Genomic DNA, 26,265 nt, shown 5'->3' on the forward strand with positions numbered 1-26,265 from the left:
TAGGGAAGGGAGGCTGGCAGCCACACAACACGGCTTCCGCAAAAACAGGTCCTGCCAGACAAACCTTGTGGAATTCTATGACAAGGTTTCGCGATGGCTAGATGGAGGGGATGCAGTGGATGTGGTATACCTGGATTTCAGCAAGGCCTTTGACAAAGTGCCCCATGATATCCTGGTGGAGAAACTGAGGAGTTTTGGGATACACCAAAGCACTGTCCGGTGGATTAGGGCATGGTTGACTGACCAAAAGCAGAAGGTAACCTTTAACGGGGAATCATCGGGATGGCAGCCAGTGATAAACGGGGTCCCCCAGGGCTCTGTCCTGGGGCCAATCCTGTTTAATCTTTTAATTAATGACATGGATGAAGGGGTGAACAGTCTGCTGATCAAATTCGCAGACGACACTAAAACTGGAGCAGTGGCCACAACTGAGGAGCAGGTACTCCAGATCCAAAAAGATCTGGACAGACTATGGAAGTGGGCAAGAGACAACAGGATGGCATTCAATGTGGATAAGTGCAAGGTCTTGCACTTGGGGCATAGGAATAGCTGTCATAAGTACAGGTTAGGTGATAAGTGGCTGGAGAGCAGCACTTGTGAAAGGGACCTTGGGGTACTGGTTGACTGCAGACTGAACTTGAGTCAGCAGTGTGATGCGGTGGTCAAGAGGGCGAACACCACCCTTGGTGCATAGTCAGAAGTGTGGCTTCTAGATCAAGAGAGGTATTACTACCACTCTACACGACTCAAGTGCGCCCGCAACTGAAGTATTGTGCTCAGTTTTGGGCCCCTCATTACAGAAAGGATGTAGCCAAGTTAGAGTCAGTGCAGCGTAGGGCCATAAGGTTGGTGGTCGGTTTGCAGGGGATGGGGTATGAGGCGAGACTGAGGGAACTGGGTCTCTGCAGCCTGGAGAAGAGGAGACTCAGAGGGGATCTGTTGGCGACATGCAGGTATGTGAGGGGATGTCACATGGATATGGGTAGAGACCTGTTCTCCCCTGCAGAGGAAGGCAGGACACGCTCCAACGGAGCAAAACTCAGGGAGCCAAGGTTCCATTTGGATGCCAGGAAGCACTTCCGGACAGTCAGGACCCCGACGGTGTGGAATGGGCTTCCCCAGGAGGTGGTGGAGGCCCCATCGGTGTGGGTGTTCAAGGATAGGCTGGACGTCCACATGGTGGGCATGTCGTGAGTGGAGCCGGCTGGTGCCGGAGGTCAGACTAGATGGCCCGGGAGACCCCCTCTGACTCGCTCTGTTTCCTATGTTTCTATGTAACAAATTTGTTTGGGTACATGGCTTACATGTTTTATCTCCTAGCCTACTACATCCAAACAGGCTTTGCTATTCATATGGGTTACGTTTTATGCTGGGTATGTTCTACCCAGCAGAACTTCACTGTGCGCCTAGCGTCCAGTGAGCGCCACCCTTTTTCTTAAGCGGGCTTATTCTTCCTTAGCTTTTTTTCTGGTAAGAAAAACAATGGAAGAAGCTGTGGGGAAACTCAAGAGGAGCTACAAATGGAAGGCAACTTCTGGACCCCTTACAGAAGTAAATGGTAAAACAATAAAAAAACAATAAAACAATAGCGGAAGCACACTAACACCCTGTTACTTCTAAGCTTTAAGAAAAGGTGTTTTCGGGCTGGGCAGGGGCAGCACGTAGTAGGGAAAGGCTTGGCTGGTTTTCATCCAGGCAAACGCTGCAATTTGATCCCGCATCACGTTGATGCGACTGGGCTGCATCAACGGGAGCGTCCCCTCAGGTGGCCGCAAGCTCAACCTGTCCTGCTTGCACCCAAAGCTCAAGCAGCACAAGTCAACATGTGAAATGAAAAGATGCTTCATGCTAAAATTTTGTTTCATTTACTTAATGGATTTTAATGCCCTCACAAGCTGGCAAAATGAAAAGCTGCTGGAATCATGTGCCTGCTTCCTTTTCTTACACAGTGACTTAGTTTCACCTTGCAAAGAGGTTCAAAATAGTAGCTACCCATCACAGGCAGCGAGCCAATAAAAAGGGTTCTATAAGACTAATTTCTGGTATTAGCATGCCTTATTTTCTTGCAACCAACAAGCGAAACTGCTCAGCAACCAGCTTTTAGAGGAGTGTAAACAAACACAGACTTCCTCCAGTTCAGTTGTCTAATTAGACAGAAGTGCAGCTTGCAACTATGCCACTGGATGATTATTCGGCGCATTACCTTTTAATTCCATCGTCTGTTAAGCCAGTGTGTGGGGCTGTGACTTGCGCTGACAGCGGAGCCGGGCTACTGAGGCGTGTGGTGCTCATGCCATCCGGACTACTACTGACAGGCCCCCGTACCTTGCTCTGCCAGAGGGAAAAACAGGTTCAGCTTTCTGCATGGAGAAATAAACTGCTTCAAAGAGAAGTCAGCACCACCTCCCTTCCAGGAAGCGGGCTATGGGATATGTGCATACCAACATGGGACCGGATCTTAAGCGAGGACAGAGCTTGTGCTTCCAATTGCCTAGAATACCTTCAAAGAGAAGACCAGGGATAGGAGACAAGTTTCTTGGCAGAGAGCTCCCTGTATCAGTTGGCAAACTGCAGCAGGTAGCAACCCTGCACCCAAAGAGACTTTTCTCTCCCTTCCGCTTAGTTTGGTAGATTTCAAAAGGCAAGCTGTCATGTCAAGCCAACTGTGCAAGTGAGCCTTGCTCCTGAGAAGGGGATGGTGGAATGTATTCCCCCCCGTTGTGGCAGGAATCCCACCTTATTTGCCCTGGTAGTTCTCGAGTAAGCACATTTTGCACTTTCCCCTGAGGTTTTAAGTGCTTCCTGATCCAGCACTGCTTGTTCGTGGAAAAGGGTGTTTTGACAACTAGCTATCAAAACTTAGGGTCCTGTTGACAAGGCATTTTGACAAGGCAAGGGGTTATTTTGGGCTGGGACGTATGCAGCCTATTTAGAAAGCAACACAGTTAACTTTGCAGTAAATTAGAAGTCGTAGCCAAGCAGAAATGAGTGGACACCGTTCTGTCACTCAGAGACAGCTCTGATGCCGTACACATGCGCTTCCGCTTCACTCACACAGGCAATTTTCAGCAGGTTCCACAGCTCCTTCTGCCGTTTCTCCTGAAGACGGACAACTGTTTGCTCATCTTCGTTCATCAGGGTCATGACCTCATCCATTTTTGGAAACAGCTCCAGAGCCTTCTGCTTGCAGACAACTGTGTTACTGTAAAGAACACTCGCCCTGTCACTTGTCGAGAGCAGCAACAGTGTGGTGGGTGGGAACGGGGGCACCGCTGTTTTCTGCTACCGAACAGGTAACTGTGCAAAACGCTCCAGTGTCCCAGATAACCAGCACGTTATCTTCATTTGCGGCCGGGGGGGGGGGGGGGGGGGGGGGGGGGGAGGAGCCAGGTGTCCTACCTGAGCTGCAAGTAAAGGACACGAACTTTCTTCTCAAAAGTCTGGATTGCTTGTAGGAGCAGCCGCACAACCTCCTGACAGTGTCCGCTAGTCCTCTGATCTGGAGAGAGAGGAATCCACAAATTTAAGCGATACTTTGGGCAGGGGAGAGCACTGAAGACAACGAGCACTGAATGAAATGGACAGCGCTCTCCTTTCTGGCATTGCCTAATGTAACCCATTACACCAGGGGTCCTCAAATGGTTTTAACGGGGCCAGTTGAAAGGTGCCGGCAATGGGCGTGGGCCACCAAGGCGGTGTGGGCAGGGGGAGAGGCGTGCGCAGAGAGGCGCTGGCTTGCCTACAAGGAGATCCTTTTCTCCAAGCGAGTCCAAAATGATCTCCGCATGAGCAAGCCCCCACCTCGCCGCGCGCACGGTGGGTCCAGAAGCTCTATGGAGGGTCAAATAAATGGGCGCGGTAGGCTAGATCCGGCCCGCAGGCTGGACCCATGCATTGCCCCAATCCCTTCATAATTAATATCAGCACTCATCACTGCCTCCGGCACAAATTGGGTAGTCGCTACTCCATATCGGAAGAGCAGCTTCTTCAGCACTGCTCAGTCAAATTGGAGTTTCGGCACAGAGAGGTGAAACTCTCCAAGTGAGGAGATGACAGGCGACACGTCCTCACAGGACAGAGCCTTCCTGCACTCAGTGTTGTGTTACCGTAGCTGTTGACCGGAGGACTGCTTTGCTGCTCGTGCTGCACGGATGCCGCATGAATTAACCTGTATCTCACCGAACTCAAACGTCATGTGAATTCAGGCCAAGGTAGTTCACCCTGGTGCTGCTCTTGGGTTCACACTCTGGTGCAGGTATGAGCAAGCCCATTTCAGAGTCACGGCTGAAGTCGGTTTGAGAAAATCTGGGAGGGATGTAGTCCTTTGGGAGACACTGGAGGCTAGACTAGCGCTCTGGGCTAGAGCTGTGAAGGCAATGAAAGCCCAGCAGCAGCTGAGCGTCTTTTCCTCTGCGCATTCAAGGATGAAGATGATTACACCTTTGTATGTTACTCCACATATTTTATTCCATATTATCTGCTGCTAACGTGGATTCTAAACCAGTTTTGTTTGGGAACTGTGCTGAAGGTTAACTATTCTTTAGCCATTCCTCACTGTGTGGACATAAAGGAGGCCACATGAAGGGCTTGCTAACGTGAACAGTCTCTGGAAGGGCTGCCACACCCTGTTCTGCGTTGCATATAACCGAAGTAAGGCGGTGGAAAAGAAGGGTGGATGATGCACATCCTGAGAGAAGAGCTGCAAGCTGCACGGGTCTCTACGCAGCCCCTTCTCTCCTCCCATGACCTGGTTGGAAACCAAGTATCCTGCGGCAAGATTCCAAGAGTACAAAGTCTTTTACCTCTTGGCTTTTCTCTCAGTTCCCGGTACAAGTCCCTCGCTTGTTCCTCTCTGAAAATGAAACCGATAATGAACTTGAAACATTGGGCATGCAGATCTGAAGCTCCCAGGGTCCAGGAAACTGAATCACAGTCCAAAGGTAGAAATGGGCAGGTTTACATGTGGGATGGGCTTTATTACCCATGCACCCGAGTGGTGAAGGAAAATGCTAGGATAAGACCCAGCTGTTGGCTGCATCCTGAGCCAACTGCCCCCAACCGGCAATATCCTGCTGGCACATTCTCTTGTACTTTGCCCCAAAGCCAAGAAATGAAGGATGCTGCCAGGACGCCCAGCAGTGCAATTGTGGAGCGATGCCCTCTTTTCCCTACCCTTAATAGATGTGTCAAAAAAGATGCAAGCCCTCCCTCTGGAGAACTGAGGGCCATTTCGGAGGGAAGGAAGAGGAGCGGCCCCCTCCGGCTGTCCTATTAACCCCAGCACTGTGCCTTTCTACAAAATATCCAAAGCGAAGAGGCAGGCTGCTGGACTGTGACGAGCGGCCTGGCTCAGGACTCCTTGTATCGCCTTTAGCAAATCACTCAGTTCCGTAAAATGGGAATAAAATTAACTAGTTCATAAGGCAAATCAGAATGTCGATGCTAAAGTAGTTTTACATTTGCATTTATGAATGTGTCAGTCACACTTCCCAACAGTTAAATTCCCTCTCCTTGACATACTTTCTTCCCACAAATTGTGCCTGTTCTCCTCTTCCACTTCCTTCCTGACCATCCCATCAAAAAGCAAAAGCACAACCACAACTGAACTCGGGTGGTCTGAGCTGCACATTTAGGTGCTGCCCCAACCAGGTCAATCAGCCACAAGGGTGCATCTTTTGCCAGACGTGTCAAATGAACTGAGCTGTTGTGGGCGGCCAGAGAGGCTCAGCTCCTGAGTGGCAGAGAAATAAGTGCTGTCCAACGTGTCAGGTAACACAGAAGAAGCGGTCGTGGTTGATGCAGTTTCCACACATCTGGCCGCTTGGCCAGGCAGAGGCCCGATCGACACGCTGGCAAAGGAGGCCGTTTTGTCGCCCCAGGCAGAGTGTGTGATCTCCAGGAAAGGGACACTGCCAGCAGCTACTCACAGCTCGTCCAAGGAGCTCCCTGGCTTCCGGCCCTGTGGGATTCTCTGCAGATCAACAATGTCTGTCTGCAAGGCCATCGTCTTCTTCACCAGCTGCTCCACTTCTTCCTCCTTAGAAACACCGAGGAAGGGGTCAAGAAGGGAGCGAGAGCAGATCAGGAGCTGCCTAGCCATGAGGGAGGGAATGTGCTCCCAGCTTTCAGCCACATTCTTGGTCATTCCCATGCCAGCAATGAAAAAATGGTCTCGGATTCAAGGAGGCCGGCAGGAGCTGGGCCTCGCCTTGCCTTAGGTCCAGCTGCCCAAACATTGCTGTTTCTCCTCCTGCCCCCGAGGGCCTCTCAGCCTGGACTTAGAGCTGATTGCCCAACAAACCAGCCGGGGGAAGACACGCGAAGCTCCTCTACGTGGCCAAAAGAGGCAGCAGAGTAGTAAGATACACAGCCCTGCAGTGCTGGCAAAGTGTCCTGGTGCATTATTGTTGGGATATGAATGCAATGTAATAACCACATGTTTTTTCCTCTTGAGAGAAACCCGAAGTGGCTTACAGAGCTCCATTTTATCCTCACAACAACCACCCTGAGAGTGAGTGACTGGCCCAAAGACACCCAGGGAACTTTCTGGCGCAGTGGGACTAGGACCTGGATCTCCCCGGTCCCCAGTCCAACACCCTAACTGGCACACCCTAGCACACTGTTTTACAGTAGCGCTTATTTGGGAAAAGGCAGTGGAGGAAGCCGTTCTGTTGCCTGTAGCGTCCACACAGGGGAGGGACAGAGGCAAGAAAACACAATGAATTTCCCCCCACCCACGGCTGAAAAATAGGAGGAGCCCTTGTGGGCAGGTTGTTACTGCTGGTATAAAACACTTCAATGGGTAGATTCATGTCAATGGCCCAAATCTTTCTACTTTAAACAATCGTGTGGATTGATCTGTGCAGGTAACAGTGTTGTAGCTACAACACACAGACAGCCACAGCAAATGCTCTCAAAGAACGCTTCCCTTTCAAACAATGTCCACTTGCATATAGATGCGCAGGGACACCTGGGTTTGGGCACTGGTGCTCTCAAGGCTCTGCTCCTTCCTTCCCCACCTCCACACACGTGAAAGCCCACGCCTGGGCTTGCGCTAAATGAACTGCTGCCAGCTCAAGAACCATTCATGAAACTTCCCCGCAGGGACTCCGGAATTGTTCTCATCCCCTTGACCTCTCACAAGGTCTGGCTGGAGAGCAAAGCAGCAGTCCCTCCCCATTCAAGCAACTAAAGCTTCACAGACCGAAACCTACCCTCCCGCAGAGCTCTACCGCCTGCGCCATTTCCTTCCAGGCAAGCAGCAGTTTCCCCGAGGCTGTCGAGAAAGCCAAACAATCATTTTAGCACCACCGAAAGAGCAGCAACAGCCACACGCCGCTTCCCGCGTGAGGGAGACCTGCACCGGAGCCTTCCGAAGGAGCACGGCAGAACCGAGGAACCCCAGGTCTGATGAGAGAACGGAGCAAACTGGGGCAGCGCTGACTCAGCACTTGCTCAACCAACGCAAAGGGCGTCGTGGGGACTCGGTCCATGCACGTGGTGGGCACGTCGTGAGCGGAGCCGGCTGGTGCCGGAGGTCAGACTAGATGGCCCGGGAGACCCTTCTGGCTTGCGCTGTTTCTCCGTTTCAATAACCCGCTTCTAATGGGCTGCATCTGAACTGAGCATTGCCTGAAGGTGCTCTGCTGCCGTCCCCACTGGGAAGACCAAGGTCAAAGAGATCTTGCCCATGTCTCGAGTGCATAAGGGCTGATAATAAGCTTGGGACTCTCTGGGATCTAGGGTTGTCCTTGTGGTTTGATGGAAAGCCCTGAGACACTGTAGCCAGGAAAAAAGTCCTGTGGAAAGTAGGAAGCTGCCTTCATCCTAAGTAGGGCTGTGACACACACGGACACAAAGCTTAATGTTTGGCACAACATGCAGAGATGGTTGTGGTTGGAATCAAGGGGCAGAAATCTACTTTCTTACTCCATCAATTGTAGATAGGAAGATAAAAAATTAGCTCATCGAGCCAAAGCATTGTTTGCTTGTTGGTGGTTGGAATTTTCCTTCACATCACAAAATCCCTAAGCAGAGAGAACGAGCTGTTCACATGAAGAATTCTAGCCTAGCCTTTTTCCTGACACGTGCCGAGAATTTAAACTTGTACGGCCTCTCCTGCACTCTGCAGCAGCCCAGTTCAGTAATTGACAGCAGCATGGTATGAAGCGCGTTGTGTAAACTGAAGACTAAGAAACACACAGTAGGGGAGATGCCATCAGACTTTCCTAGCAACTGATGAAAAGAACAAAACTCACTGATCCCAAATTCAATTTGCTCATTGTACTTCTCCAAATCAATCTGGATGCTGGCTTTGAAGAAGTCCAGCTTCGCTTTGAGCTGATGGGACAGGGAAGCCATGGTGTTTTTCATCTTGGAAAGAGTGCTGTTGTGCCGTAACAGGTTCCTCCTGGGAAGGCGAGGAGAGAGAGAGAGTCACAGAAGCCCGAGCCCTGCCTTGCCTCCGCATTCACCACTCTGGCATCCCGTATCTCTCACCCCTGTGCAATGACACAACATTTTAACCAGTCGGGGTTCAGTTCCACTAGAGCCTGTATTCAGAGTTGTGTACATCCACACAGATGTCAGTACCAAGGGCCAGATTTATACACTTGATAATTACTGCTCCGGGCTTGTTTTTCTCAGTTGCTTTCTCAAGCAAGGCTTTTCGCCACAGGGGCAGCAAGAGTAAGCGGGACAGCAGCGAGACGTTCTCGCATGAAAGATGGCCACTGAGCAGGCCTTCTGGGCAAAGCCCCAGATTTTGCCTCAGGGCAAACATAAACAATGAGGCAAAAGTGCACACTTGCCCAAGTTATAGTCTCCTAGAACAGAATTGTCAGGGTGGGGCAGGTTACAGTGTGCAGAGTTCACACAGGTCTGACACTGATATGGAGGGCAAGCATAGCTGGAAAGCCTGACAGCCCCCCCGCCCCAGGACCCCTGTTCCATCACCTACATGGCTGCACGTTGACCTTTCTGAAGCTGGTTAAAGTCCTCATTCAAACTTCGGATTGCATGCCAGACCTGACCCCATACTTTGCGTAGCTGGAAGTAGGAAAGGTTCTTCTTTGGATCCTGAACTATGGAGCAAAGAGAAGAAATATCAGCAGCAAGAAGAGCAAGGGAACTGTGAAGAAACTGGGAAATCCAGCTTCACAGCTTATGAAACTTAATATGCCTCATACTGGTAGCTGGAGAGTGGGGATTAGTGTCTGTGGGCGTCTTCTGGTTGTCTGAAGCCTGGAGCGGACCCTAGTCTTGCGAATAACTGGACACCACACAGAATTCTCTGTAGAGTCAAATCAAACCTACAGTCCTGAATGTTTCTGCCATCAGCAAGCCAAAATTACTCTCTGATTTGCGTTCTAATTGCTCCTTGCTTGCATTATTAATGAAACTCGCCCTGATTGCGTGATCTGAGGGGTGATCCCTACTCTTGTCACACTGGCCTGGGCCCTGACGGATGCCAAGACAGCTATTCTGTGAATGACACAAGCAATGTCTGCACCTTAAACAGACCACCTCCTCGCCACAGAGCTACCTCTGTTTACATGAACAAGAAACTGTAGTGACACCTGAACTTGCCAGGAGTTGTTGACTCCCTTCAATTCATCCCTGCTTCTTATGTTTCCCACTGAACAAAGGAGAGATTGGAACAATTTGATGGTTTGCTACCCCAGGATAACTGCCCATGAAAACAGCCTCTTGGAACACTGATCTTTGCTTGGTGCTCACAGCCAAAGTGAGTCTGTAGAGTTCAGAGCATTCCCTGACTTTGGTCACAGAAGATCCAACTTTAAATCCCCAAGATTGTTGGTGGCCTTGGGCAAGCTAATCGTTTCAATTAAGCTAAGCCACAGAACTGCTCAAATGATAAGAACCAAACATTTCCTGCAGTGAAGTGCTACAGAGGCAGTCTATGGGCACAATAAGCTGCCTTAATCCCTGCACCCAAAAGGCCTAGAAGATGAAAGTCAGTTTCAAATTCTGAGTATCTAGCTATGTCGACATCTCGGACGGCGTAGTTCCTATCCCCTTTGGGTGCAAGAAGCAGTGACATGTGCAGGGCAGTGGCTGGAGAAATTTCACAAGTCAGAGGAGAGCTCGGCTTTAAAAGAATTGCTATTGGTTGGAGCAATACAATGATTTATACTGCATAGTTTATTGTCCATCCCTGACAAGCAAAAGCAAGCAAGTCATGCCAAGTTATGAGTTATCAATCTCATTTCTATCCTGCCTTTTCCTCCAGAGTTACTACAGCAGCGCACACCATCACTCCTGCCCTCTTTTTATCTCCAGAAAGACGCAGGAAGGTAGGCTACACTGAATGCCGCTGAGGGGTCCACAGTCACCCAGCGTGTTTTCTGGATGAGGGGGGAGTAGAAGCCAAGCTTTTCAAGAGTAGCACCACTAATGTGCTGAATACGTTTATTTTGTATGTATCACAAAAAGCAACATTTCTAGCTGCCAAATTTGAAGCGTTATTTTTAAAGCAAGGAGTGGAAATCATATTTTTAGCTACAAAAGTAGCAAGTACTGCTCCTTGAAGTTTTCCTGGACAAATTTTCTATTGTCCTTTCCACCCCAGCAACACTAAACCCAGATTAAAGTTCTTACGGATCCAGTTAATGCTCTCTGGATGAGGCCGTGGGGAGATCTGAGATTCGTAGGTGACTTTCCGATTGTCAAACAGGAAAAAGAGGCCCGTGTTAGCAGCTGCAGCATCATTCAGCTGCAAGAAAAGGCAAGAGCAGTTTCACTGGAGATTCTCTGGGAAAAGACAAATTATTTGGTTACATCTACATCTACAATCCTGTCCTATCCAAGCAACTCAGGCTGGTCGGCAGCTGTAGAACTTCAATACCCAGTTCAGCAAAGGTGCCACAAGTCCAGAATCCGAACTGAAAAAAGATCTAAGAAATACAGCAATACTTTCAACACGAGACAAAACCAGCAGTGCACTCACTCCAACTCTCTTGGTCTGTCACCGTTTTCTTTCCTTCAAGCAGGTTTTCTGGGCTCTCAAACCACCTCTCAACCAAACCATTTGCCCACATCCTCATTTTCTCTCTTTTAACAAAAAACAAAGCCTTCAAAGGCCTTGCAGATGATGGAAACAGCAGCACGTAGTCGTAATGGCTAGACGTATCTCAACAGCTATCAGAAAATGCTACTGGGTGAGAACATTCCTGGACCCACCTTTATGTCAGCTAGATACTGAATGGCTGGTTTTTCGGGAAATAACGCCAATCCCCCTTCCTGCAGCAGCTCCTGCTCCTGCTCTGGGATGCCGGTATCTGCCTCGATCTTGGCTTTCACGCTCTCTAAGGTCTCTTCTTCGGCCAGCACATACACATGTACAATGCCCGTGACCATGTTTAAGATATGAACCAGCTGCGAAAAGGAAGACACGTAGGGCAGGGAAAAACCTGAGCAGCTGCCAGACGAGGCTGGCCATACCCACCTCCCAGAAACAGGACAAAAGAGCTTTCCCTTAGCGCTACGGATGCTTCTCCCTCCTTCCGGCAGAGGCGCTGCAGGCAGCAGATGGCACGTTTCATGGCTGCTGAATGCTGCCTCCAAGCAACTCAGATTCTGTGATTGCTACTTAAGCTTTACGAGCATTCAGTTGAAGCAATGTATTGTACACACATTTGCACGACAGGATTTGCACTCTCTCGCTCGCTTTAGCAACAAGAAGATGAGGAAGGCCCTTGGACACTCAATTAAGCTACTGTGAAGTTGCTACTATGAACCTTTTCCATGTATTCATAAATCATGCATTTGAATATTTATACATGCAGGGGAGAATGTCACATGTGTAATATTCAGGACATTGATACTAAATGCAGACAAGCAAGCTGCAATTTTTACAAAAAAATAAGAGAAACATGGTTGTTTAGTACTGGTGCAACTATCTGGTGCCTTGAAGAAACGTGAGCAAAGTAGTTGCCAAGTTTCTGCTCTCTTTTCTCTGATGGTGCGGAGAGGAGGGATGCTCCCCGTTCTCAGGAAGCGTGGCTTAGCTCAGGAACAGGAGAGAGCAACTGCATAAAATCAAATCCACAGCAAGAGGCATTGCACTTGGGCTTGAAGCAGGAGCGCTCAAGATGCCCAAGTAACTAGTACGTGAGAGGAACATTTGCCACCTCGGGAAGACCCACGACGAAAGCTTTCCTTGTGCTTGATTGCTGATAATCTGCATCCATACTTCACCACTACATGCATTCAATCAACTGTACATCAACTTTGGCTTCTGTTTCTTCCCAAGCATCCTCAGCGCTGAAGGAAGGCAGGCGCTTTGGTGCTCTGTGGCCCCTGGAGTTGCAACACCCCGTAATCTTTCAAACAGTGACTTGTGCATCCTTGGCCAAACTATTATTTGCATGTCTCTCCCTCTCTCCAGTCCCATTAGGCCTCTGATGTGCCTGTACCCCTGGTGCTCCCGCATTCGCTTGGTCGGAGGTCGTGCTCCGCCACTGCCCCACCCCAGGCGGTCCATTCCTCATCTCCAGAGTCAGCCACCTGGATTCGCTTCCTCTACTCATTCTGTGTCTGTATATTTTGTAGTCTCCTACATCAGCGCATGCGTACACTTCACGCTGTTCCCCACCTTGGAGCACTCATTCTTGCCACAGAGCCCCGACGTTGACGATCTCAATTCACGGCAGTCAATTCCTTGTATTACTGTAAACAGGCAGGTAAGGATTGTCTACACGATGATGCACACAATCGGAATAGGCACACAGACTCTATGGCTACAAAAAGGACTGCTGCAAGTTGTTTCCCACTAGGCGCAACAGGCCAGACCTACTGGAAATGAACAGCAACACTACTGTGCTTGTACGTACTCACTGGCAAAACCCATCAGCTGACAAGTTTTAAAATTTAACCACCCAGATAAGGAAAACCTCTCATTGCTTTTCTTCTGAACAGAACATACTTTTAAATTCAAGATATCATCCAAAGCTTTGAAGCAGCCATTAGGGCCATATTTGGGATCCGTGCCTCTCTGTCGGGGGTGCCATTTGAGCATAAGCTGCAGCCATTTCTCCAGCCTATCAGCCAAAAGACTGTGAACACAAAAAGAAAGAGGAGGGAAACACTGAAGCAGGACTGCTGCAACGGGGGCGGTGAAGCAGGCACCTCTCCTCATCCCTGCTCTGCAGGAAAGGGCGGGTCTGGGAGACAGGGGCCCTTTTCTTCTCTGTTCAGCACAGGCAGCACCCCCACCGCCCAGTTCCCATCCACTGTTCGCCTATGTAGTTATCGTCCCACAAAGGGCTGGGGGGCAACTCCAGCAGGGCTTCTTTCACCCCCCCGGCTGGCTGTCAGAATTGGTACCAGGAGGCAGGGATGGCATTTTTTGGCTAACTCTAGTTTGAAAACGAAAGCGTACATGGACAGTGCTATATTTGAATTATTTAACAACAACATTCTTAATAATTCAGCAGTGAGAGCGTGGGGATGGGAATGGAAAGGGCAGGTGCAGACGCCTGCTCAGCCATGAACCACAATGGATGGGCTCCGGAAAAACTCCGTTTCTCTGCCTGACCGATTTCAAAGACAGAATAACACAAGTGAGAGATTTACAGGTGAAACACCACACCATGCTTGCCAGAGGAAAGGGAGGATCAAATATTAAAAAATGAACGACTCCTTCTTTTGGGATCACCCCTTATCCCAGTGCATATTGACCTAAAAGAAACATCCAAGTTTCTTGAAATCTTTTCTCCAAATCCAGCTTAAACTGCTCACTAAACAGGTAGCCAGCTGTTCCTTGAAGCGCAAGTATTTCCTTACCTGTTCAGGTTATTGGGGTAGGGCAGTTTGCTGGAAAACTTCACTTCTCCAGACAAGTCTTCATAGACAACAATATCCAGCTCACTCTTCTGTTGGACTTTCGTATGCCTATGAAAACCAAGGTAGGGTTCAGAGATCCAGGCATTCTCCTTTTGTCCCGGGAACGGCCATTTGTGTACTGAAGGCTAAGGGACTGGGGGTGGCCAAAGCTCCTGCGGGCCTCTGGCCCACTGTATGATAGCACTGCCCCCAGCCGGCACACGCTCAGGCACGGAGGGAAATGCAACCGAAACATTTGTACCCAAACACCATGTAACGCAAGCCGGAAGAGCAGATGTGCTGCACATCTGTACAGAGCCCCAGCAGATACTCACTCAGCTGTTTGGGACGATGCTAGCAAATCCAAACACCCCAACCATCAACGAGCATTAAGTGCTTATCCCTGCTTTTGGTCAAGACAATTCATCTTAGAATTTACGTTGCAAGAGACACGTCTGAATTCCTCCTCTGCCCCCAAGTTGCTCACCACTGCACTGGTTGCCAGTTGGGCAGAAAAGGTCGGAAGCCTGTTATACATTCAAACGTCAATGTGCCAAAGCTCCAGTAATCCACCGTCACCGTATACTTCTGCTGCTCCAACAGTTCTGGAGCCTAAAACATTGAGAACAAGAGAGATGCTAACAGTGTAATCCTAGACACACCTACGAGTATTAAGAAGCAAACACCCGAGACTTGCTCTCAGGTACGGTGAAATACGTACGATGCACCAGGGGAGGGCAACTCATGCTCCTCCAGATGTTTAGGCCTACAATTGCCATGACTCCAACATTTTTTTCAGTTGCACCCCTCCAGATGTTTTTGCCTCCAAGATGGCCGTGCTTCAGTCACACCCTCAATTTCTTAAGAAAGCTCACTAGAATCCAGTCAGGCCTCTTAAAATGCTCCTCACCCTCCTCCCTCCTACAGGTTTTAAAAACAATTTCTAAAAACCTGTTTATTTTCCATTACTTTATTGTCTAATTGGTTTTAATGCGTTTTATATGGCATGCTGTGTTATTCCTAGTTTCCATTAAACTTGTTGTCTGTTGTAAACTGTCCCGAGACACTAGCACAGGGGAGGTTTATTGAAGCTCTAAGTAAATAAATAAAGGGGATAGGGTTAGGACTTGCAAAAGGAAGCAGCTCTTGGCACAACACAGACATCATTCCTGGGTTGCACTACTGCAAGACCTAGCGATGTCCGCTCACTTAGAGGGATTTTAAAATAGGAGCCTGAGATTTCATGGAGGTGATCCATTCAGGTTGTTAGCCACAGGAACGAAGTGGACCTTCCCTGTACAATATACCTCTGGACCACCGGCTACTGGGGACAAAGAGTACTAGAAGGCCACCGCTTCATCCCTTGCTTGTGAGTGCCCAGAACGATCCGCCTGGTATCTGCTGGAGACAGAAGGCTGGGCCAGGTGGAGTCCTGGCCTTCCCCAGGAAGGCCATATTCAGGCCACCCAGCCAAAATGCTTCCTTGGGCTATCGGGTGCTAGCACTTCAGCATCCTGTTCATTCAGTGCATTCTGAACAAGCTCCCTCCTTTCCTCCCACCCAGCTGAATCCTCCTTGGGCACTCACACTCCCCCTGCCTGGGAGAATTCTTACCAGGTACTGCAGCGTCCCGACGAAGGATGTGCAAAGGCTGCCCTGATCCAGCTCTTTGGCATATCCCAGATCAATGATCTTGTGTATTAGCTGGAAGAAAGCACAGAAGTGACATTTGTGTGAGCATGTTAAGAGTGCTTGAAGAGAGAAAAAGGATGACAGCTTTTGCAAAGTTGCAACTAGCAGCAAAATGCACAGCAGGAACATGGTGTTGGATGGCCAGTACCTAGGGAATTTGGACTGTCACCCAGGACCCAGAGAAGTGTGACAACACATAACGGAACAGCCTGCCATGGGTTATTTAACCCGCAGTGAGCTTGCCATGCACACAAGGTACTGTGGATACCGTTTTGCACGGCCAACCTGTTTGGGAGTTGTCATGTTGTGTGAACCCAAAGAACATGCGTTCTGCAAGGGTCACATAACCTTCATGTAGCCTGAGACTGGTCTAATAACCTGTGATGAGCTGCACTGTCTCATGCGAATCAGGTTACTGTGCTGAGCTCTAGACGGGCATGATCCCTCATCCATCCACTCCCTGCCACCCCATGGGGAACAGACTGAGGTTTGCATAAGCAACAGAAGTTCAGGGAGAGGCCCACAAAATCAGAGCCAGCATTCTAGTGCTGGAAGGCGCTGAGCTCTCTGGCCCAACAGGTCAAAAAGCATACCCCTTTACCTGCTGCAACCTACCACAAAGCTACCACTACAACTCCATCCATGGCTTGCTGCACGCTGGAGCAGATGTGTTACAAAGTACAGCCACAAATGCCAAGTGGCTTGTATAAGAGGATCCAGCAGGGAAGGAAGTTCGATAATGAAACCCCTAGCCATTTTAATTCTTTCTTTCCTGACTAAATACGGCAAATCAGTCAGTCTCAGAGTGCGAGCAAAGCCCGCCCCGCCCCGTCCTCCTAAGCTTCCCATTGGAAGCTCCTTCACCCAGCAGTGACAGTTCCCGAAGCCCCAGGTGGCAAAGCTGAAGGGAGGAACTCCGCTCACCCTCTCTTCCTGCTGCAGGACAATGTTTTCTGGCTTCAAGTCTCTGTGGATGATCCTGTTCTCATGAAGGTATCGGAGAGCGGAGGCTGACATGGAGTGAGACGGAGAAAGCATTATCAGGGAAAAAAAATCTACCCTCACTATTCACAGTTGATAAAGATGGGAGTGTGGCAATGTCAAGCGGGGCAAGGGGCTCAGAGCACTAGAAGCAGGGATCAGAAACAGAGACCCTTGGCAGAGCCCGGCCCAGTTCACGCCAATCCATGTGTTTCCAAGCTACAGGCTCCCATGGCTGAATGGTAGTGAGGAAGCATCCTGCCTCCCGTGCCCTTGTTGTTTCCACTTTCAATTAGCAAATCAGGAATGATCCAGTCCCAGGTTGTTAATTAAAAATGGCAGTGACGAAGGCATGGGAGGCAGCATTCCTGGATTGTTAGCAAAGTGTTCCAACTTGGAGACCCTGTGTTGTTTAGGCATTAAACAATCCATAGTTAACCTAAGGTCCCATAAGATACAGACTACTCCTGGGTTCCAAACATTGCTGTTGTTACGGGTACTTGATAACTAGATCTCCAACTTCCATAAAGATGTAGGGGAATAAACAGCAAAAAACTGATTGATGCTAAAGCACCTGAAAGACTAGCTTAAACTCGGGCATAGCAACAAACTAGCTAGACATGGGCTTGGTGAAACCACTCCCAGGTGGATCCAGAGCTGGCTAGAATTGGACTCGAGAGAGCGCTACTCAGTGGCCCCTTCTCAGGCTGGGGAGAGGGCAGGGGAGACTCTTCAACGACTTGGTTGAGGAGGTGCAGGGAATGCTGGTCAGGTGTGCAGGCGGCACAACAGGGGGTGGGAGGGCTAATACCCCGGAAGGCAGGTGAGTGATCGCGATGGGCTGGAGCACTGGGCAGAAAGCAACAGAAGGGAACGCACGGGGACGAAGGCCACGTCCCACACCCAGGAAAGGGACGGCAGTTACAAGACGGGAGATACTTGGCTCAGCAATACTGCAAACAAGAAGGTTCTTGGAAGTGTTGTAGATCACAAGCTGAATAGGAGTCAACCATGTGATGTAGCTGCAAAAAACGGCTAATGCTATTTTGGGCTGCATTAATAGAACAATGGCTTCCAATCACATGAGGCCCTGGTTCCCCTCTGTTCAGCACTAGGTAGACCCTGTATTGAATGCTGTGTCCAGTTCTGGGCGACACGCGTCAAGAAAGATGCACACATACTGGAAATAGTTCCGAGGAGAGCAGCAAGGATGAGCAGGGGACTGGGAACAAAGTCCCGCAAGGAGAGCCTGGAAGAGCTGGGCATGCTGACCCTTGAGAAATGAGAACGGGGGTGACAGGAGAACACTTGTCAAATGCTGTAAGGCGGCCACACTGAGGAGGGCCAAGATCTCCTCTCAGTCACCTCAGAGTACAGGACAAGGAATAATGGGCTTGAGTTACAGATTCCCACAAGAAATCAGGAAAAAATTCCCGACTGTTGGAGCAATATAGCGATGGAACCAGTTACCAGAAGGTGTGGGCTCTCCCACACTAGAGGCATTCAAGAAGCAGCTGCGCAGCCACCTGTCAGGGAAGCTTTAACTTGGAGGGACCCAGTGGCCCTTCCCTTCTATGATTTTATATATTCATTCATTAAGCCAGTCTGTAAAACGCTGCAACTCTTCTCCTCTTTTGCCACAGCGATTGCCCCCACACTGTCTCCAGCACCGTCGCTTGCAAGAGGATAGAACAAAAGGTACCCGCGCGGATTAGAGCGGGTGCATCTTGCCCGCGCTCTACAGCTCAGAGCTGCCTGGGCCCCCACCGCACATGCCTTAAGGCTGCTGCCTGGGTTTCTGCTCCCTGTGCCAGGGCCGCCTCGGGGTACTTACAAATGTCTGACAACAAGATGAGGATCGCCTTCTCGCGCAGGCCACAGCAGTTTTCATGTTGGTTCAGATGCTACAGAATTGCAAGAGAGGGTGTAAAGACACTGTCCCTGAAGGCCGTCCGTATCTGGCATATAGCGGAATAACGTCTTTTTCTTCCTCGAGGCCCCTTCAGTTAGTTCGCAAAGGGAGGTCTTTCCAAGGCTGACGTTTAGAACCAATTCATACCCGCAACAGGCAGTGCCCAGCAGCATAATACAGCTGTCCTGAAGGTACGTTGCCCCCGAGCCAGTCACACTTCTGGGCCTGCCTCCATTTAGTGTAGAGCCCAGCCAGAAATGCAGAAAGCTGGCACACCAGGGAGGAGGGGAACTTTCATGCGGAAGCACGACAGGCTGCATCTGTTCCTGGTACACTAAGCAAACTTCTAGGCTCTGAATGTTTTAATTCTAAGTGTGCACCTTTGCAGCAAGCTCCTGTTGTATATCTCAGGGATCTAGTTAAAATAGCCTCAAAGTTATTTCCATGAAGTCTACTCACCCTTGGACTAAAAACACTTTAAGATAAGACTGTCCAGAAACACCTGGCATTAGCCTGGTTAACCCAGATCAAACTACCCAATTTCCCCATTTCGCCCTGAACCACTGGATACTGCAAAAGACTCACTCTTCTGAGATCGCCTCCCTGGCAATACTCCATAGCCAGCAGTGGCAAGTCATTACGTGAAAGATTCTGCATCCCTTCTGGGACATCCCGGGCAGCCACCACATTGGGGTGATTCAGACTGAGAGGGAGACATAAAGGAAACACGAAGATCTTCAGGAGCATCCAGCACTTCCCCTTCAGCCGCTGTTTTCAAGCGTTCTGCTTCTGGCAAACACTTCCTACCCTGACCTGTCTTGCTGTGCAACCCGAGTGTCAGCCGTGACGCTGAGCACCTGCCACAGAACACCTGGCTGTTGCAAAGGATTCTGGGGCATATTTTACAGCACAAACACAGTCCGCCAGTTAGGTCTCAGCATCACTCACCCCTTGTGAACTGAGACTTGGCCCAACACACTTCCCCTGGAGTTGCACACACAAGTTTTTAACATTATGCTATATATATTTATTCTCATGCTACAGATCTTAAGATGATGCAGACTTTAAATAACTATAGCTTTGAATATCATGAACACGTATTACAAACATATAACAAGATTCTGTATATTAAACATTATGGAGGACTATAGTAATTAAATCAAGCAAGGAATTTCAATACATTACTCAATGATAATACAAATGCTATTAAAATTTTTCATATATATAGCAAATAGCAGAATTATAATACATCTGATTAAAATTAAAATCAATTGGAACTAAAGCTATTAAAATCCTATCACTAATAAAATACATGATTTTTACCTATACTCACAGATAAATACTATACAGCAGGTGTGAACGGAAAAGAGATATTCAGATATTTTGGACTTCAACTCCCAGCATTCCTGGTCACTGGTCATGCTAGCAGGGGGTTCTGGGAATTGAAAACCAAAGTGTCTATAAACCTACATCGGAAAGTGCTGGCCCCTGGTTTGGCTGGACTTCCTTCCCTTCCACCACAGACTTTTCTGTTATAACTACTCTGTGGGTTGTGGGCATAGCAATTTTTTTACACATAGTTTTTTGTTTGAAAGCAGAAGCCCCGTTCTGACCCCCTTGCATTACTTGCCCACATGCTTTGGAGGCTGGTGTGAGGCACCGGTTTTGATCTGTTGAGCCTTACTGGTTTGGGACTACAGTACCTGACAGAGCACCTCTCCTGACTGCAGCCTAGGCACTGCACTCAGCATCTGAGTGTCGCCGCTAAAGGAGGCGAGTTACACTAAGGCCTGCCTCGCACCAATGCTGACATCCTTTCAGAGTCAGGTTAAGACATCAGGATGCTCCTGGACGGCCATTTGAGAGGGACGTTTTAACTCACTGTCCTGCACTGAGCAGGGGGTAGACGGTTGGCCTTCTGACCCCTATGAACAATACTACACCATGATTCGATGACTTCTCTATGCCAAGGCTTTTAAAAACAGCACTTAATGCCTTGATAGGAGCACCAAGGCCAAGTTTGTTTTGTATTCAATATTGTTCTAGTTGCACGTTTTTAAAAAGTTGTACTTAAAAATGGCTTTACTGAATTATGGTCCAGTTTTAAGAATAAGTTTTCTTACTTGTAAGCTGATTTGGGAGGATTTCTATCCTGAGAGGTGGACTACAATAATTGAAATAAATAAATGAGAGGCTCTCAAACTACTAGGGAAAGCTAAATAAGTCACTGAGCAGCCAAACAGGATTAAAGTCCCCATGCCCAATGGTTTACTTGAATACAGAAGCCACTCCACATAATAAATGTGCAAGCCACTGATTTTCCAGTATTGCTCACCGTTTCATGATCTGAATTTCCAAGCACCATCTTTCTCGGTTGCGAAGGCTGAGCTCCTGGCGACACTGTTTGATAGCAATCTGTTCCCCGGTTTCCTGTAAAAAATGTGAACACAACACATTGACCATCAGACTCTGATCAAACCTGATAGTGGAGTTAGTTCCTATGCAACTGTTTTAAGATTTGAAGAAGAAAGCACATGTAGGCAGTACTGTATTTTGCACTTATGGCTATTGCACTGTGCATTTATTTATTTAAAACTTTTATATGCCATCACCACATGCCTCGGCCTGTGCATGCGTATGTAAGGGATTCAAAAGCCAGTCCCAGCTTCCATATGCACGGGTACCTGCCTCTGTCAAATCACTATCCCTATTTGGCTGGAAGGGAGACGCTGCAGGTGCCTTTCTAAAATTTTAATCTAAGTCACTGGAGACTAAGTCACCATCTGTTTCTAGAAATCACTGCATAGATGAAAATTGTTTCTAATACGCATTCATATAAATTCATACACAAAATGATAATTGCTTCCTTTCCATCCTTCTATAATCACTTATCCAGATATTAAATGCCGCTGTATTTGAGGTCTGCTGTTTAGTTATAAATACAGCTAAATTTAAATATTAGATTCAACAATCTAAGTTTTTAAAAAGAGAGGGTGGGCAGGAAAGTAAACTGTTGTTGGCCAACTTATTAACTTATCTCGCTTCAGAACCCAGTGCTGGGTTATGTATGGGTGAGGGTATTATTAAGCATAATAACGAACACTTAGAGAGTTTGGCAACCTTGCTGAACGATGCAGAATACACTGCCTGTATATAATGTGGAAAGTTCATGTGTGATCATACTGAGGAACCGCAGTGAATCGGTAGCAGAACACATACTTACTTGCCAAAGGCCTCAGGATCAACCTCTGGCCCTCCACAAAGGACTCAAAAAGATTCCCATCTAAGCCTGGCGGTCTCATGATTGTCCCACCCTGGCAGAGCCCCTCCAGCTGAAGCCCCCTGGGCTTGCTGCCCCTCTTTGCCATTGCATCCTGCTTGCTCCCCCGCCCCTTGCTCTGGCCCAGATAATGGTGGTGGTGGAGGAAATGCCACGGCCTCCTTGCTCCCCACCTCTCTGCCCATCCAGCAAGCAAGCGGCAGCCATATGAGGCGAGACTGAGGGAACTGGACCTCTTCAGCCTGGAGGAGAGGAGACTCAGAGGGGATCTGTTGGCGACATGCAGGTATGTGAGGGGGAGTCACACGGAGGTGGGAAGAGACCTGTTTTCCCCTGCAGAGGAGGGCAGAACACGCTCCAACAGAGCAAAGCTCAGGGAGCCAAGGTTCCGTTTGGATGCCAGGAAGCACTTCCTGACAGTCAGGACCCCAAGGGTATGGAATGGGCTTCCCCGGGAGGTGGTTGAGGCCCCATCGGTGAGGGTGTTCAAGTATAGGCTGGACGTCCACATGGTGGGCATGTCGTGAGCGGAGCAGGCTGGAGCCGGGGGTCAGACTAGATGGCCTGAGAGGACCCTTCTGACTCACTCTGTTTCTATGTTTCTATGATGAGGAGAAGACTGAGAAGAAAAGGTGGCATCTGGGCAGTACTAAGCTTAGATGGACCATAGCTCAGCTCACTTTGTAATTATGTACAATCTGTGTATCTATAATATATTTCCTAAAAAAAATAAGAACGTAAGAAAAGCCCTGCTGGATCACACCAAAGGTCCAGCTAGTCCACTGGGCGCCACGCCTGAAAAAACTTTCGTTGCTAAGCTTCTGAGCATGAGGTTGTACAAGAGCACCACCAAGGCGGGGGGAAAAGAGACAAGAACAATCTTGTGGCTGTTATAGACCAACAAACATACAATGGCCTAAGCTTTCAAGTGGAAGTCCATTTTGTCATATGCTTGAAGTAAGGATCTCTAAGGAACTCAACTTATTTAAAGCCAAGGAGGAAGCATAGGGCCCAATAAGAAAATAAACTTTCTGACCAAACCACTATTATGATAATGTTTAACAGAAGCCCTGCTTTGGTGAGGAGGTGATAAGAAGTAATCACATTAAAGAAGGCACAGAAGGGAAATGTATCCCATCCCTGGCCCGCTTTACTGTAGTCCCAAGGAAAATCCCTCTGCTTTGATGCTGGCATATTCAGTTTGTGGGGAAATCCAAATGGAGGATTTCCTCCCAAAGCAAACAGCAATTTCAGAGGAGGGGTTTAAAAAAAATCAAAGACTATAGCAAGGGAAGCATAAATCTTCCCCTTCCTGAGTCCCCCTGTACCAGCCACCCCATAAAAAAAACCAAAACAGTAAAATGGCTTTTGCAGGCCCAAGTCCACTTCATTAGATGTAGGCTCTGAAACTCCCTGATGAAGGAGGCCAGGCTGCTAGCAGGCAAAGATGTATTTATTCAGACTGAATAAACACTGCTGCTGAAGGGTTTTTAATTGGGCAGGTGCTGCTCATTTCTTTGCTGTGTTTTCATGGTGCTTTTAACTCATTTTTTCATGCTGTTTTAATCACAACTTAGTTTTCATTTGTTCTTTATTGTCAGCCAGCTTGAGTGCTCTTCTCTTGCAGAAAGGAGGGATGAGCTTATCAAGGAGATGACTTTGTATATCCATTAAGCAAACTCTGGAGAGCTTAGGCCACAATAAATATTCTGTCTTCAAAGACAGCACAAGAAAAATTGTTTTCGCTTGCTACCACTCTTTTTCTGGACTGTAGCAACTTCTGATTGTTGTTTAAAAAAAAACTTTAAAGGTTTTAAGTATGTGTATACACTCAAACCATTTTGATACTTTTTATTTCCAAGTTACTGCAATTTCACACTGCAGTTGAAAACCACCTTTCTCAACTTGGAGCCTTCCAAATATGTCAGAGTACAACTCCTATCACACCACACTGCATGGCCAATGGGAGCAGGCTTTTCATTTGAGAAAAGCTTTCAGTTTTAATCCTGGTATCAACAGTACCATCTTTCTGGTGCCTGGTTAAGACTGCCCTCTCTGTTCCCAGGTATTTTATGGCCTTTATGGGTCATTTAACAGGCCTAGCTTCTGTTGAAATCTTTCTAGTTTAATGAATTGCTTTACGTTTTGTATTGGATTTTTATGCTGTGCTTTACAGCATTCATGGTTTATTACTGTATTTTAGTCTTTAAGTTATTGTTATACCTGATGGCTTCAGCTCTTGGATGGCATATTGATTTTGTAATAAAGATGATAATTATGATCATTAATAATTAACCTCCTCCTAATAATAATAACAGCCAGTGTGGCCTAATGATTAGAGTACTGTTCTCGGGGTCAGGAGTTCTGCTTCCTTGGTCATGAAGCTCTGAGAGATTTTAGGCCAGCCATAGAGACTCAGTCTTGCAACCTCACAGGGTTGTTGTGAGGCAAAAATAGGGAGGTTCTTTACAAAAGGAAAACAGGCAGGATATAACTATAATACAAATAAATATATTATCATAGAAGAGTAGAATTGGGAGGGGCCATGAAGGCCATCAAGTCCAACCCCCTGCTGTTGTAGGACACCAAGTCACACCTTCCCACTAAGAGGGCTGCCCAGTTTTGCCTTGAATGCCTCCAGTGTGGGAGAGCCCCCCACCTCTCCAGGCAGCCGGTCCCACTGTCGTGTTGCTCTGGCAGTGAGGAAGCTTTTCCTGGTGTCCAGCCTGAATCGGGGTTATTCCGTGTCCTACACTCTGGTATCAGTGAGAAAAGATCTTGGCGTTCCTCTTTGTGACAGCCTTTGGGGTACTTCTAGAGGGATACCATGTCCCCCTGCCTGTCTTCTCTTCTCAAGGCTGAACATGCCCAGTTCTCCCAGTCTCTCCTCACAGGGCAATGTTTCCAAACCCTGGAACAGTTTTGCTGCCCTTCCTTGGACCCTCTCTATTTTTTCTGCACCGTTCTTAAATGTTGGTGCCCAGAACTGGACACTGCATTCCAGGTGAGGTCTGACGAGTGAGGAGAATAGAGGAAATACAACTTCTCGTGATTTGGAAGTAACACTTCTGTTAACGCATCCCAAAATAACATTTGCCCTTTTGACAGCTGCATCACATTGTTGGCTCCTATTTAGCCTATTGTCCACAGTTACTCCAAGAACGTTTTCTTTTTCAGTTCTATCAAGTCACGTATTCCCCATCTTGTATTGCTGCCTTTGGTTCTTTTTTTCTAGGTGGAGGACTTGACATCTCTCGAGCATTTGCAAGAAACTTGGAAGCCCATCAGAGAGGAATGCATGTCTTCACCCCCATGACCCCTCCTGAGAGCGCTGGACAACAGCTCCTGCCATCGCCGGCACCCAAAAATCCGAGGATGACGGGAGCTGTAATCCGCTGCATGCAGAGGGCTGACGGTCGAGGGGGAAGCCGAGAGAATACGTGGGGCGAGGGCAAAGGGCTGGCACAGGAAAGGCGGCGAGGCCCCTTTCCAACGGGCTTCCCCCCTCCTGCTGCGCCAGGCGGCGGCTTCCAGGAGGGGGCGCCACCCCGAGGAGGGTCGCGCCGCCCCCCGATTTTCCCGACAGGGGCGCCGAGGCTCGGCCCGCGGCGGGGGGGGGGGCAGCGGCCGCCCCGCCCGCCGCGCGCACTCACCTTGTGCTGCCAGCGGATCACGTTGCCGAAGCCGCCGGTGCCGAGGCGCTCGCGCATCTCCCACGGGCCGCAGCTGGTCAGGGGCTGGAGCGGCGCGGGCGGCGGCGGCTGCGGCGGCGCCATGGCTCGGCCGAGCGAGCGCCCGGCGGCTTCCGTCTAGACAGGCGGCGGGCGGGCGGGCGGGCGGGCGGCAGCCCGGCTGGGGAAGCAGCGGCTTCCCGGCGTGGGCGAGGGCCTGGCTTAGCGAACCAGCTCCAGCGGGGCGCGTCTCGCGACGAAGAGTGCCTCTGGGCATCGGCAGAGTGCTCTCATCCTTCCCTGGAGAGGAGCCAGCGCCGGGGCGACCCTCGGGCCAGACGCGTATCGCAGTCGCGGCCTCCGCGTCAAGGAGCGGGCATGCCCGGGGCGGGGAGCCTGTCTCGGGGCCGGCCTGGCCTCCCGCCCTGCCGCGGCCCTCGCCCGAGACGCCCCGAGACGGAAGACAGTGCGGCGGACGCGGGTCCCCTGCGCTTCCGCTTTCCTCTCGCTGGCCCGGGCCCGCGCCCGCGCCGCCTTGTGGGGGTTGTAGTCCTCCCGCGCAGCGGCCGGAACGGCGGCAGCCTTCGGAAAACTACACCGACCATGATGCAACGCGTTGCGCCGTCGGCCGGCTAAGGGCACATCTCTGCGCTTTTCCCCGCATTGTAGAAGGCGAGAGGCGAGAAATGGGTATATTTTCCGTTTGCTTCGGGGAAGAAGCCATGCTCTGTCTGCAGCCCGGGAGGAGAGGGGAAGAGCGAGGGGGAAACCGTGCTTAGACTGAGCAAAGGCCTACCAATCGCAGCATGCCCCAGCCAGGGATTTAGGGTTTTGCTTACACTTCCTAGGAGATTTCACCCTACGTTTTTAAATGAGCCTCCCCA

General features: G+C 49.3%; 1 protein-coding gene across 2 annotated transcripts in view; it reads right to left on the reverse strand.

Annotated features, from left to right (window-relative positions):
• IKBKB (inhibitor of nuclear factor kappa B kinase subunit beta) overlaps positions 1 to 25,516 on the reverse strand; it is a 30,434-nt gene extending 4,918 nt beyond the window's left edge. Inside the window, exons 1-19 of one of the 2 annotated variants that reach the window (XM_044437327.1) lie at positions 25,364 to 25,516; positions 20,766 to 20,860; positions 19,016 to 19,133; positions 18,353 to 18,422; positions 16,462 to 16,547; positions 15,460 to 15,549; positions 14,333 to 14,457; positions 13,807 to 13,914; positions 12,947 to 13,076; positions 11,203 to 11,397; positions 10,621 to 10,735; positions 8,960 to 9,083; positions 8,259 to 8,410; positions 7,215 to 7,276; positions 5,928 to 6,037; positions 4,803 to 4,852; positions 3,400 to 3,499; positions 3,055 to 3,202; positions 2,204 to 2,331 (exon numbers count right to left, since the gene is read on the reverse strand). In XM_044437327.1, coding sequence (XP_044293262.1) covers positions 2,204 to 2,331; positions 3,055 to 3,202; positions 3,400 to 3,499; positions 4,803 to 4,852; positions 5,928 to 6,037; positions 7,215 to 7,276; positions 8,259 to 8,410; positions 8,960 to 9,083; positions 10,621 to 10,735; positions 11,203 to 11,397; positions 12,947 to 13,076; positions 13,807 to 13,914; positions 14,333 to 14,457; positions 15,460 to 15,549; positions 16,462 to 16,547; positions 18,353 to 18,422; positions 19,016 to 19,133; positions 20,766 to 20,860; positions 25,364 to 25,486 — 2,129 coding nt within the window. In that variant the 5' untranslated portion in view covers positions 25,487 to 25,516. Of the gene's footprint in view, positions 1 to 2,203; positions 2,332 to 3,054; positions 3,203 to 3,399; positions 3,500 to 4,802; positions 4,853 to 5,927; positions 6,038 to 7,214; positions 7,277 to 8,258; positions 8,411 to 8,959; positions 9,084 to 10,620; positions 10,736 to 11,202; positions 11,398 to 12,946; positions 13,077 to 13,806; positions 13,915 to 14,332; positions 14,458 to 15,459; positions 15,550 to 16,461; positions 16,548 to 18,352; positions 18,423 to 19,015; positions 19,134 to 19,763; positions 19,866 to 20,765; positions 20,861 to 25,363 lie in introns of those variants that run through there. The other variant, XM_044437328.1, reaches the window with a different exon arrangement.
• Between the last annotated feature and the right edge of the window lie 749 nt (positions 25,517 to 26,265).

Source organism: Varanus komodoensis, unplaced genomic scaffold, assembly GCF_004798865.1.
Source record: "Varanus komodoensis strain SLA01 unplaced genomic scaffold, ASM479886v1 scaffold30, whole genome shotgun sequence".
Lineage (NCBI taxonomy): Eukaryota > Metazoa > Chordata > Lepidosauria > Squamata > Varanidae > Varanus > Varanus komodoensis.